This window comes from Aquarana catesbeiana, linkage group LG08 (genome assembly GCF_042186555.1).
Source record: "Aquarana catesbeiana isolate 2022-GZ linkage group LG08, ASM4218655v1, whole genome shotgun sequence".
In the NCBI taxonomy this organism is placed as follows: domain Eukaryota; kingdom Metazoa; phylum Chordata; class Amphibia; order Anura; family Ranidae; genus Aquarana; species Aquarana catesbeiana.
The window spans coordinates 281,268,788-281,281,458 of NC_133331.1; the positions used below are offsets into that span (position 1 = coordinate 281,268,788).

The following is a 12,671-nucleotide window of genomic DNA, read 5'->3' on the forward strand; positions in this document are numbered from 1 at the left end:
CGCCCAGCCCAATTTTCACCTTTCAGCGCTGTTGCAATTTGAATGACAATTGCGCGGTCATGCTACACTGTACCCAAACAAATTTTTTATCATTTTGTTCCCACAAATAGAGCTTTCTTTTGGTGGTATTTGATCACCTCTGCGGTTTTTATTTTTTGCGCAACAAATAAAAAAAGACAGAAAATTACGAAAAAAAACAAGTTTTTCTTTGTTTCTGTTAAATTTTTTTGTAAATAAGTACGCTTTCTCCTTCAATAATGGGCACTGATACGGCGGCACAGATGGGCACTGATACGGCGGCACTGATGGGCACCGATGAGGTGGCACCAATGAGGTGGCACTGATGAGGTGGCACTAACGGGCACTGATAGGCGGCACTGATGGGCACTGATATGCGGCACTGATGGGCACTCATAGGTGGCACCAATGGGCACACATAGGCGGCACTGATGGGCACTCGTAGGTGGCATTGATTGGTATATATGGGTGGTACTGATGTGTGGCACTGATGGGCACTGATAGGTGGGCACAGATTGGCACTGATGGGCACTGACAGGTGGCACTGATGGGCAATGACAGGTGGCACAGATGGGCAATGACAGGTGGCACAGATGGGCAATGACAGGTGGCACTGATAGAGCATTGCTGGGCAGATCTGGGCATATCATGGACATAATAGTGCCAATCAGTGCCCATTTGTGGGCACTGATTGGCACAGATTGGGCACATGTGGATGGCCATGGGGTACATACCTGGCCATCCACGTTGCCCCTTCCCTGGTGGTCCTAGTGGCATCCCTGGTAGTCCAGTGTGGTGATCTGAGGGGGGGCTGCGCTGATAAACAATCAGCGCAGACCCCCCCTGCCAGGAGAGCCGCCGATCGGCTCTCCTCTACTTGCGTCTGTCAGACGCGAGTGAGGAAGAGCCGATCAACGGCTCTTCCTATTGACAGCGTGATCAGCCGTGATTGGACACGGCTGATCACGTGGTAAAGAGCCTCCGCCGGAGGCTTTTTACCAAGATCAGTGTAGCGGTGTGTCAGACTGACACACCGCTCCACCGATCGCCGCGATGCGCGCCCCCGGGGGCGCGCTGCGGCATGTTATCCTGCTGGACGTCATATGACGTCCAGTCAGGATAACACAACCACTTCCCGGACGTCAATCCGCTATAGGGCGGGCGGGAAGTGGTTAAATAAATAAAAACGGTTTAGGAGTTGAGAAATGTCCTGAAGCAGTTCATCTTCTGACTGTTCGAAGTCGGGGTGTCCTGGGTACACTGTCTTCAACTCTTCCAATGACCAAACAGGCACACTGGCATTCCCATATGTTCCAGATCTGGTTCCTCAATCAGTGGGTCAGAACATTATTATTATTATTATTATTATTATTATTATACAGGATTTATATAGCGCCGACAGTTTACGCAGCGCTTTACAACATTAGGGCAGACAGTACAAGTACAATACAATTCAATACAGGAGGAATCAGAGGGCCCTGCTCGTTAGAGCTTACAATCTAGGAGGGAGGGTCAAGTTATACAAAAGGGTAATAGCTGTGGGGGATGAGCTAATGGAGAAAATAGTGCAGTTGTTAGATGGAGGCAGGATAGGCTTCTCTGAAGTTTTCAGGGATCGCCTAAAGGTGGATAAATTTGGAGACAGTCTGACAGATTGGGGTAGGGAATTCCAGAGGATGGGCGAGGCTCGGGAGAAGTCCCAGAGGCGGATATGGGAGGAGGTGATGAGGGAGCTAGAGAGCAGGAGGTCTTGGGAGGAACGGAGATGGCGATTAGGTTGGTATTTTTAAACTAGGTTAGTGATGTAGCTGGGGGCAGAGTTGTGGATGACTTTGTAACTTATTGTTAGTATTTTGAATTTAATTCGTTGGGCGAGTGGTAGCCAGTGGAGGGATTGGCAGAGAGGGGTAGCAGACACTGAGCGGTTTGTAAGGTGGATGAGTCTGGCAGCAGCATTCATGATGGACTGAAGGTGGGATAGTCTATTTAAAGGTAAGCCAATGAGGAGGGAGTTGCAGTAGTCGAGGCGGGAGATAACCAGGGAGTGAATCAGGAGCTTTGTGGTTTCATTGGTTAGAAAGGGATGTAGTTTGGAGATGTTGCGGAGGTTGAGGCGACAAGCTTTGGAAAGTGATTGGATGTGGAGCCGAAAGGAGAGTTCAGAATCCAGGATAACACCTAGCACCCTGACATGTGGGGACGGGTGGATGGTTTTGCCATTGCTCTTGACAGAACATCACTTTAAGACCCCTTTCACACTGGGGCGGTGCAGGTGTTAGCTGTAAAGCGCCGCTAGTTTAAGCAGCACTTTAATGCTGTTTTAGCAGTGCTTTTAACCCCCCAGAAGGGGTTAAAAGCGTCCGCTTAGCGCTGCTTTCAAAGCGCTTTGAAAGCGGCGCCTATTCATTTCAATGGGCAGGGGCGGTGGAGGAGCGGTATATAAACCGCTCCCCCACCGCCCCAAAGATTCTGCTTGCAGGACTTTTTTTTTACCTGTCCTGCAAACGCACCGCCCCATTGTGAAAGAACTCGGGCTTTCACACTGGGGCTGCAGAAGAGGCGCTACTTTATATTTAAAAACGCCTGTAAAGCGACTCAGTGTGACAGGGGTCTAACAGGCTATAGGAATTACCTCGTCCCTCTGGTAGTGGACCCACTGACAGAACCTGACAAATTATTGTGCGGTTATTGTGTCAAACTGGAGCACAGTTACATCAAAAACAAGCCTTAAATGATGGATTGCCCACCCTCAGGACAAGGAGAACAGGCCCAGTGGCTGTTCAACTCCAAAAATGTTGTGTCAAACATTTTCTAGCACAGGGTCGCAGCTGAGGTACGTAAATCTTTGCCCCAAGCCCCCTTGATAACGAAATTTCTGGCCCAAGTTCCATCCATTGATGGAATGTACAGAGTTTGGTGATGAAGTAGAAGATCAGTGTGTAAAAATTAAAAAAAGGAAATGGAAGGTTGTATTGAACATTTATTTTAACCTCTTTTTATCCCGTGAAAACTTTTTCATGTCCATTCAGAGACATTACCTGGGAATTTGGCTTCTCTTTATGAGTTGTCTGATGCCTCACAAGATATGCTTTTCCAGTAAAACTCCTTCCACAGTCCAAACATGAAAACGGCCTTTCCCCGGTGTGAGTCCTTTGATGTAAAAGAAGTTTGGCTCTCTGAGAAAAACATCTCCCGCATACTGTACATGAATGTGGCTTCTCCCCCGTGTGAATTGTTATGTGTCTGACAAGGGACGATTTTCGGGCAAAACTGTCGCCACACTCTGAACAGAAAAACGGCTTCTCCCCCGAGTGGATTTTCTGATGTGAGATGAGGTTCGACCTCTCAGTAAAACATTTTCCGCACTCAGAACAGGAAAAAGGCTTTTCGCCTGTGTGGGTCATCTGGTGTGAGTTAAGGCGTACTCTAGTGGAAAACCATTTCCCGCATTCCGAACATGAATATGACTTTACTCCTGTGTGAGTTAGCTGGTGTAAACTAAGTTTGGCTCTCTGCGAAAAGCATTTCCCACATTCCAGGCATGAATGTGGCTTCTCCCCCTTATGAAACTTTATATGCCTTGCAAGAGAGGATTTCCGAGAGAAACTTTTGCCACATTCTGCACATGAATACGGCTTCTCCCCTGTGTGAACCTTTAGATGTGAGACAAGACAGGCTTTCTGGGAAAAACGGTCACCACATTCTGAACAGGAGTACGGCCTCTCTCCCGTGTGATTTCTCAGATGTATAGCAAGCGTTGATCTTTGGGTATAACTTTTCCCGCATTCTGAACAGGAAAATGGCTTCTCCCCTGAGTGAGTCACCAGATGTTTAGAGAGAATAGATCTTTTGCCAAAACTTTTCCCACATTCAGAACACGAATAACGTTTCTCCACTTCATGACCTCCTTGGTGTGTGGTAAGGTCCTCCCTCTGGGTTAAACATTGTTGTGAATACGGGAGGGTTTCAGCCCTTCTATAATCTGTGTGATGGGTGATGGTATTAGAGGGTTCAGGAAACCTCAGCTCATGTGTAGAGAGATCAGATAACAGATCTTTGCTCTGAATTACAGGAGAGCGATTTGGGTGGATGCAGTTTAATAATGAAGTGTCTGCTGTAATGTCTCCATCTTGTGTACCCATATTTGGAGAGACAATTGGATGTTTCCAGCAATTCCCCCAGCCGTGTCGTCCATCTGGAGGAAATCAGCCATAAAGGGAAATCAGAATTTCAAAGGAATAACTTCTGTCTCATTAAATGGAAATACATAGTTTAAAAGTCCTTGATTTCTTTAAATGTAACTGATTATGTATAGAACACAGTCTTTGAAAGACCTGGCCTTAAAATGTCCAAGCATAGTTGCAATTGTTTGTGATACCATGTATCTATTAGGACATTAACCACTTGCCGACCGTGCACTGTAGCTTTACTGCTACAGTGCGGGCCGGCTGTGCAGAATCATGTATATACTGTATAGATGTGATTCTGCTCTTCCAGGTAGGAGGCACGCACGTCACTTGTGCTATGATTAGCCACAGCAGAAGCCGATCAGCGGGTGCCAGCCAATGGATGACTGCCGGTGTTCTATCAGAAAGCTGCTACCCATCAGAAAATGCAACCTTAGTGACGTTCCGCTTGCCGCCTTCTGACTGTAGGCTTACTGCGGCCGAGTGCTGAGGTACCAAGATGGCCGTGCCGAAACATCACTTCTGTTACATATTCTGATGGGTAGCGGCTTTCTGACAGGACACAGGCACCCGCTGATCGTCGAGGAGGAAGACAGGATAGAGCTCTGCATATTTAAACAATGCAGAGCTCTGTCCTTGTCAACAGTGATGTGCTGTTTCTTTTCCCTGCAAAGCATCATATGACTGGTGTGGCAGTGCTAAAGGATACCGCCTATTAACAGTATGTAAAAAAAAAAAAAAAAAAGATTAAATAATATTTTATTTAATTTTTTCAACTTATTTTTATTTTTTAAGTTTTTTTTTTTTTTTTAAGATTCTTTTACATACTCTCATTGGAGCAATTCAGTGCTACTCTAGGGGGGTTGACCAGTGATTTTTTTTTTTACACTATTCACTGTTGAGATTCACTGTTAAAAACAGTAGTTTTAGCCGTCATGAATGGCTTTTATTTATGGCAGCTTGCTTACTATTGTGATCTGTAATTGGCTAACAACTAGTCACATGGTACAAGGTGCTGTGATTGGCCCAGTTACCATGTGATAGTTGTGGAACAATCACATTATCACAATAGTAAGTAAAACAATCATGAATGGAAGCCATTCATGACCGTTTTGCTTACATGTATGAATTTGATCGCTATGTTTGGTCATACGGGTACCAAGCTCCATGATCCACTGCTTCCACCAGACACAGTGGTCAAGCGTGCCCCAGTGTGTATGTGTCGCGGTTCCTGCAGCTGCTGCCCACTCGCAGTAACAGTACTGTGGGCAAGTTGTAAAAAACATCTCAGTAGCAGCAGGCAGTAAGAGTTTGTACATACTTTTAAAAACGTGTCTTGCCCAGAAATCCCCAAATCCAGACACCTCCTGTACAACAATCACACCAAAACATTTCAACCTTGGCGTGTCATAGTAAAGCGTTTGCAGCTCTTTATTAGCTGCTGAGGTGTCCACATAGCATTGTGGGAGGTCAGTGGGTGGGAAAACAGTAAAATGCAGCTGACATTTCACCTGATATCTCCCATCACTATATCACACTGACTGGTAGCAAAGCCTGTGGAACAGGACCACAGAAAATGAACACAATGCATTATGGGAAGTGAATTTAAAACAAATTATTAAGTATTATTCTCAGCTTCAATTTTCTCCTCTCATCAAGACAGGGAAAAAGGCCATGTGGAGGTGGGCAAAAATTCAACCACAGAAGCTATGGTCAGTATTTACACAGAGATTCCTGGGACCCTGCCTGCTCCATAGGATAATCTGAAGATGCAAACATTGTCTCGGGTAGTGGATGGGCCTCAAAAATAAGCTGTTGATTTTTTATTTTTCTTGATTTCGTTTTTATTAATCACCTGTGCGGATCTCTGTAGGAATTTCCTCCTCTTTAAACCGTTCATCAACCATCACAATTATCTCTTCGTCTTCTATATCTTGGGTTTTATATTCATACTGGTTTTCTTCCTACATATCAAGAAAAGCAAAATATATTGTGCAATTTCTTGGACTGGGTTGAACACAAGAGCTACAACCTGCCAATCACATTCCATCTACCTGATAATAGTGACAGATCTTGTGATGTTCCTCTCCTATTAGAAAAATCATGGAAAGTTAATGAACATTCATGTAAAAGTGGAAAATTATAAAGAATTTTTTTGCATTTCGTGTTCATTATTCACCAATTCTGATCTTTATTGGCATTTCCTCTTCTTTAATCCTCACATGTTCTTCTTCCTCCTCCTCAGCTTTGACATCTCTCGGATTCTCTCTAGTGTCTCCGGGGTCTGTGAATAAAGATGAGAGTGAAGCCCCCTGTACTGAGATGTATGAGAGACCCCAGAGAGTGTGTGTGGTAACCCCCAGTTCAGCTGATCCGCCACTCAGTAGTAACCCCAAGCTCTGCTGATCCCCCACTCAGTAGTAACCACCAGCTCTGCTGATCCCCTACTCAGTAGTAATCCTCAGCTCTGCTGATCCCCCGCTCAGTAAAAACCCCATTTCTGCTGATCCTCTGGTTTTATGATCCTCCTGGTTACATCTCTTGGCTGGTAACACACAATGACATGATGTGAGGAGGAGAGCCGGAGTCTAATAGAGGCTGATGGTTCCTGACTCCCCCACTAGGTACATACTGTCTCCCCATTACTGTCTACTGACAGAGGAGGGGGGAGAAGAAGAGATTGTTGTAGTGACTGAACAATCAGAATCTGGGACTCTCATTTTCTCCCTGGCCACTCATTGTTGTGGCTTGATCTAAGGTGAACACTGCTAGCCTGCCCAACCCTTCCATCCGGTCATCCATGGCTCAGTGGCGGCTCCATGGTTGTGACTCCAGTGTGAGAATAGTGGACCCTCAAGGACATTGTTGACTGCTCCTGTCCCTCTGTTTGACACTACAGGATCCTCCGAACTGTTCCTGTCATACCGAGGTTTCGGTTAACCATGCCTGTCCGACCTGGTGTCACTGACATCCAGGTCCATTGGTTCCAGTAAGAGTACCCACTCTCATTTTTTATTGTTGTCATTTGCTACGGATACTAACCCTGGTGTTCCTGGCTCCTTATATGAAGAATCCTTACTTTGTGTTGCCTCTGGCTCCTTATATGAACAATCCTTCATTTGTGGTGTACCCGCCATTGCTTGGGACTGACCCACTTGGGATTCATTACTTGTCTCCTATTGTCTTACAATTGGGACTTATTTATGTTTAGATTGTATCACTTATGTATATGTTTATTCATGTATTTACACAGTTTACTAGCACTGTTTTCTCACTAGTGCTACATTTTCACCCACTTTTGTTGGTGGCCAAGTGCTTACCTGTGACCTTAGAGAAGATCTAACCCAATTGCCAAGATTTTCTGTTGTTCGGTTTACCCACCACTTATGTACCATTTCTTGTTGTCTCTATAGAGCACGAGAGGATGGTTCGCTGCTCTGCACAGTGCCTTTTTTTATTTTTGTTCTCAAAATATTAATAAAAACGATTGAAACAGAATCTGGGACTCTTTTTTCAGAATGTAGACTAGGTTCACACCTGTGCAGGTGATTGCCTCTGCAGGACCAGACCTGTTCCCACAGCCGCATAGAAAAACGTGCTGCTACTAGAAAATGTGTGGGGGTGCCGTTTTCCTAATTAATCCTAATGGCACCCGCACGCACTATAAACCGCAGCCTGGCTTCCGGCACTGGGAACCGCACTGCACTTGCCGTTTCCGTGTGGGCTCCATTTTCAAAAACGGAGCAGGGACCTTTTCCCTGCAAGATATAACACAAAGGTTGCACCTCTCCAGGTAAAATCTGAGATCTCCCCTTGCTGTGACAGCCTTGGTCCACAGCCAGGATATGTACAGCAAAAAAGGAAAGGTGGCAGCACGACCAGCATAGAAAAATAGTAGTTTATTAAAGTTTCATAAAAATCAGGAACATGATATGCACACGCTACTCGCGTGGCTTCAGCAAACGCGTTTCACACACCTGTGCTTAGTCATTGACCTTTTCCCTGCGTTTTCATGAGGCACAGCAGCCCATTCAAATGAAAGGGCTGCTGTGCCCGCGCAAGTGTGAACCTAGACTTATGCGGCGTACAAATGATTGCACATTCCGACAACACAATCCATGTTTTTTTCCCGACGGATGTTGGCTCAAACTTGTCTTGCATACACACGGTCGCACAAATGTTGTCGGAAATTCCGAACGTCAAGAACGCGGTGACGTACAACACGTACGACGAGCCGAGAAAAATGAAGTTCAATAGCCAGTGCGGCTCTTCTGCTTGATTCCGAGCATGCGTGGAATTTTGTGCGTCGGAATTGTCTACACGCTCCGAATTTACTACAACGGATTTTGTTGTTGGAAAATTTGAGATCCATCTCTCAAATTTTGTGTGTCGGAAATTCCGACGGAAAATGTCCGATGGAGCCTACACACGGTCGGAATTTCCGACAACAAGGTCCCATCGAACATTTGTTGTCGGAAATTCCGACCGTGTGTACACGGCATTAGCGTTTATTACCTGTGCTGATCTCTGGAGGGATTTCCTCATCGTTACATGACTCATCATCTGTCATGTACATCTCTTCTTCATCCTCTTTTACTTCAAATTTTATCACATCTTCAATCTTGAAAATACAAAATAATACAGAATATTATTCAGATAAGCAATATTATTATTATTATACAGGAGTTATATAGCGCCAGCAGCCATATACAGTAAATCATGTTGTTTATTTGGTCTCAGATATGCTAAAGGATTTATAAACTCAGCTCTATCTACCTGATCCTCCTGAGGAATATCTTGATCTTCCCATGTGGAGTCCTGGGAATACAGAGGACGGGGACATCTCTCTAGTGGGCTCCCTTTACTGGATCCATCTGTAGGAAACAACACACTGACTGAATACATTGTTCCTATGTCTTTATATCAGAGGATGTGTGTATTTAGATGGATCCTCGATACTCAAGAAATGGAAGTCTCCTCTTACCCGGTGATGTGAGAGGCAGCTGGTACTTTATCATGATGTCCTTGTACAGATCTTTGCATCCTTCTAGATACTCCCACTCCTCCATATTTAACAGGATTTCACTACAATGAACCAATAAAATCACACATATGTATTTTTACAATATCCTAAATACACCTTACCGTATTTCCCCAGCTAAAAGTGGGATCATTTCAACATTACCACACACTTTTTTTTAAAAGCTAAGTTCATCAATTCCAGAAGATAGCCTATGCCAGGGATTTTCAGCCAGGTTTCCTCCAGAGGTTGCTAAGGGCTACTTGAGCAATGAGCAAATTCTGCCTCTCAGATAAGTTCCCACTGACATCATTGATGTAAGATGGTAACTGTTTCCAATTACAAGTGTAGGGAGCATTCTTCCCACCGACCATCACACTAATGTATCATAAGTTGTAGATATAGTCATTTTTAGCAAAATTATTTGAAGGGTTCTTCAGTGTTGAAAAGGTTGAGAAAGGCCGGCCTATGCAGTCAAGGGGGCTCAGTAGATATTAAAAAACTGTGCAGATTTGTTAAAGCGGAGTTCTGCCTGCAAAAAAATAAAAGTCAGCAGCTACAAATACTGCAGCTGCTGACTTTTAAAATAAGGACACTTACCTGTCCAGGGCGCCCGCGATGTCCTCACCCGAAGACGACCCATCCCTCAGCTCAGGGTGGGGGCACCGGCATCTTAAGTAAGGGAATCAGCAAGTGAAGCTTTGCGGCTTCACAGCCTGCTTCCCTACTGCGCATGCGCGAGTCGTGCTGCGCCTTCTGAGTGGTCGCTGCTGTCTTCTGGGACCTGTGTGTCTCCCAGAAGACAGCGGGGGGGGGGCGGAGGAGGGTCCGGACATGGCGTATATCGCCGCGGATACTGTGACGATCTTTTGCCACAAGTGGGAGCAAATACCTGTATTAGACAGGTATATGCTCCCACCTGAAAGGTGCCAAATGTGACACTGGAGGGAGTAGAGGAACCGGATGAGCAGAAGTTCCATTTCTGGTTGGAACTCCGCTTTAAAGTGGAACTTTACCCATAACAACATGATAAAAAATAATGTTCTTTAGTAAGGAACATAAATTCTACTTTAATAATTATGCTACCAAAATTAGTTTGTGCTTTAAATTGCCTCCAGCAGTGTTCCTGTTTGTTCTTGCTGGAGGTTGCCATTTTGCTAAAGCCCAAAACCCCAAGCTGTAAATCATCACCTGCATCATTGGATTTAATTGACAGCAGTGGGAGCCAATGGCTGCTCTGCTATCAATCTATCCAATCAAGAGCAGAGACACCAGCCAGAGAGGGTGTGCGCGTCTCCGGCGTGGGAACGACCGGGCTCAGGTGAGAAAAACGGGGGGCTGGTGCACTACAATAGGTTTTTCACCTCAATGCATAGAAAGCATTGAGGTGAAAAACCAGGAGGGTTTACAACCCCTTTAAGGCTGTCAGCAAATCGGCCTCTACAAATTCAGCAGTACCTAAAAATGCCTAAATGGAAAACAACTGAGCATGTGCAGAACAGGGTGAGACAGTGAATTATTGAATTTTTAAAACAGTATAGAAACTTTTTTTTACGTTTTACACAGCAAAAGGAGCCAGCCTGAAGTGATCTATCAGGAATTCATTTTCTGACTAAAGCTCCACGCTCATTTATTATATTGTCATACCTGTAGACCATTTGCCCCCCTTAGAAAGCTCCCACTTAGAACTCCCCGTGTCCTGCTTTGTTGCTAGGACATGAAAACCTTTGGACACTCATTTACTGCATTACATGGATGAAAACCAGCAGACTTTGCATCTTAACAACAAGGCAGGACATTGAGGTTGCTAACTAGGGCCAGGCTTCCAAGGAGGTCCAAATGGCCTACAGGTATGACAATAAAATGAATGAACATTTTACAAAGCTGTATGGTTTTTAGAACCTACTTGGGCCCCTTGACTGCATTTTCTGGAAAAGGTGAACTCCAAAACCAAGAGATTATGACAAAAAAATTGTACAGTCATTGAAAAAGTGGTCATAAAGGTTCTCAATGACCTCCAAGGGTGGAGGGACTTTCCAAGTTCCAAGGACTTTCTCTCAGCATCATGACACATAGACATGGAGGTTCAGGTTGGATGACCGCCATTTTTTTTTCTCTAGAGAGGTGATCACCACCACTGCTTATTTTTCAAGTGAACAACAACTGGGACATTTTCTGACCGAAACGATAAACTTAAGGTAAACACATTTTTTAAATAAAATCTGGGGACATATTTTTTTTTATTGGCAAATGGCACAGGACTGCATAGTACACAGAGTGCTGGGTACAGGACTGCATAATACACAGAGCGCTGGGTACAGGACTGCATAATACACAGAGCGCTGGGTACAGGACTGCATAATACACAGAGCGCTGGGCACAGGACTGCATAATACACAGAGCGCTGGGCACAGGACTGCATAATACACAGACCCCTGGGCACAGGACTGCATAATACACAGAGCGCTGGGAACAGGACTGCATAATACACAGACCCCTGGGCACAGGACTGCATAATACACAGAGCGCTGGGTACAGGACTGCATAATACACAGAGCGCTGGGTACAGGACTGCATAATACACAGAGCGCTGGGTACAGGACTGCATAATACACAGAAAGGTGGGTACAGGACTGCATAGTACACAGAGCGCTGGGCACAGGAATGCATAATACACAGAGTGCTGGGCACAGGACTGCATAATACACAGAGCGCTGGGCACAGGACTGCATAATACACAGAGCGCTGGGTACAGGACTGCATAATACACAGAGCACTGGGTACAGGACTGCATAGTACACAGAGCGCTGGGCACAGGACTGCATAATACACAGACCCCTGGGCACAGGACTGCATAATACACAGAGCGCTGGAAACAGGAATGCATAATACACAGAGCGCTGGGCACAGGACTGCATAATACAAAGACTACTGGGCACAGGACTGCATAATACACAGAGCGCTGGAAACAGGACTGCATAATACACAGACCCCCGGGCACAGGACTGCATAATACACAGAGCGCTGGGCACAGGACTGCATAATACACAGAGCGCTGGGTACAGGACTGCATAATACACAGAGCGCTGGGTACAGGACTGCATAGTACACAGACCCCTGGGCACAGGACTGCATAATACACAGAGCGCTGGAAACAGGACTACATAATACACAGACCCCTGGGCACAGGACTGCATAATACACAGACCCCTGGGCACAGGACTGCATAATACACAGACCCCTGGGCACAGGACTGCATAATACACAGAGCGCTGGAAACAGGACTGCATAATACACAGACCCCTGGGCACAGGACTGCATAATAAACAGAGCGCTGGAAACAGGACTGCATAATACACAGACCCCTGGGCACAGGACTGCATAATACACAGAGCGCTGGGCACAGGACTGCATAATACACAGAGCGCTGGGCACAGGACTGCATA

The 12,671-nt window shown here is 45.5% G+C and overlaps 1 protein-coding gene across 1 annotated transcript in view; it reads right to left on the reverse strand.

Moving 5' to 3' along the window:
* The window catches only part of LOC141104566 (uncharacterized), a 38,351-nt gene that overhangs the window by 19,557 nt on the left and 6,123 nt on the right, over positions 1–12,671 (reverse strand). The window contains exons 2-8 of the mRNA XM_073594173.1: positions 9,190–9,290; positions 8,982–9,079; positions 8,721–8,826; positions 6,385–6,489; positions 6,260–6,294; positions 6,061–6,169; positions 3,065–4,213 (exon numbers count right to left, since the gene is read on the reverse strand). Of these exons, the coding sequence (XP_073450274.1) occupies positions 3,065–4,213; positions 6,061–6,169; positions 6,260–6,294; positions 6,385–6,489; positions 8,721–8,826; positions 8,982–9,079; positions 9,190–9,290 (1,703 nt within the window). The remainder of the gene's footprint in view (positions 1–3,064; positions 4,214–6,060; positions 6,170–6,259; positions 6,295–6,384; positions 6,490–8,720; positions 8,827–8,981; positions 9,080–9,189; positions 9,291–12,671) is intronic.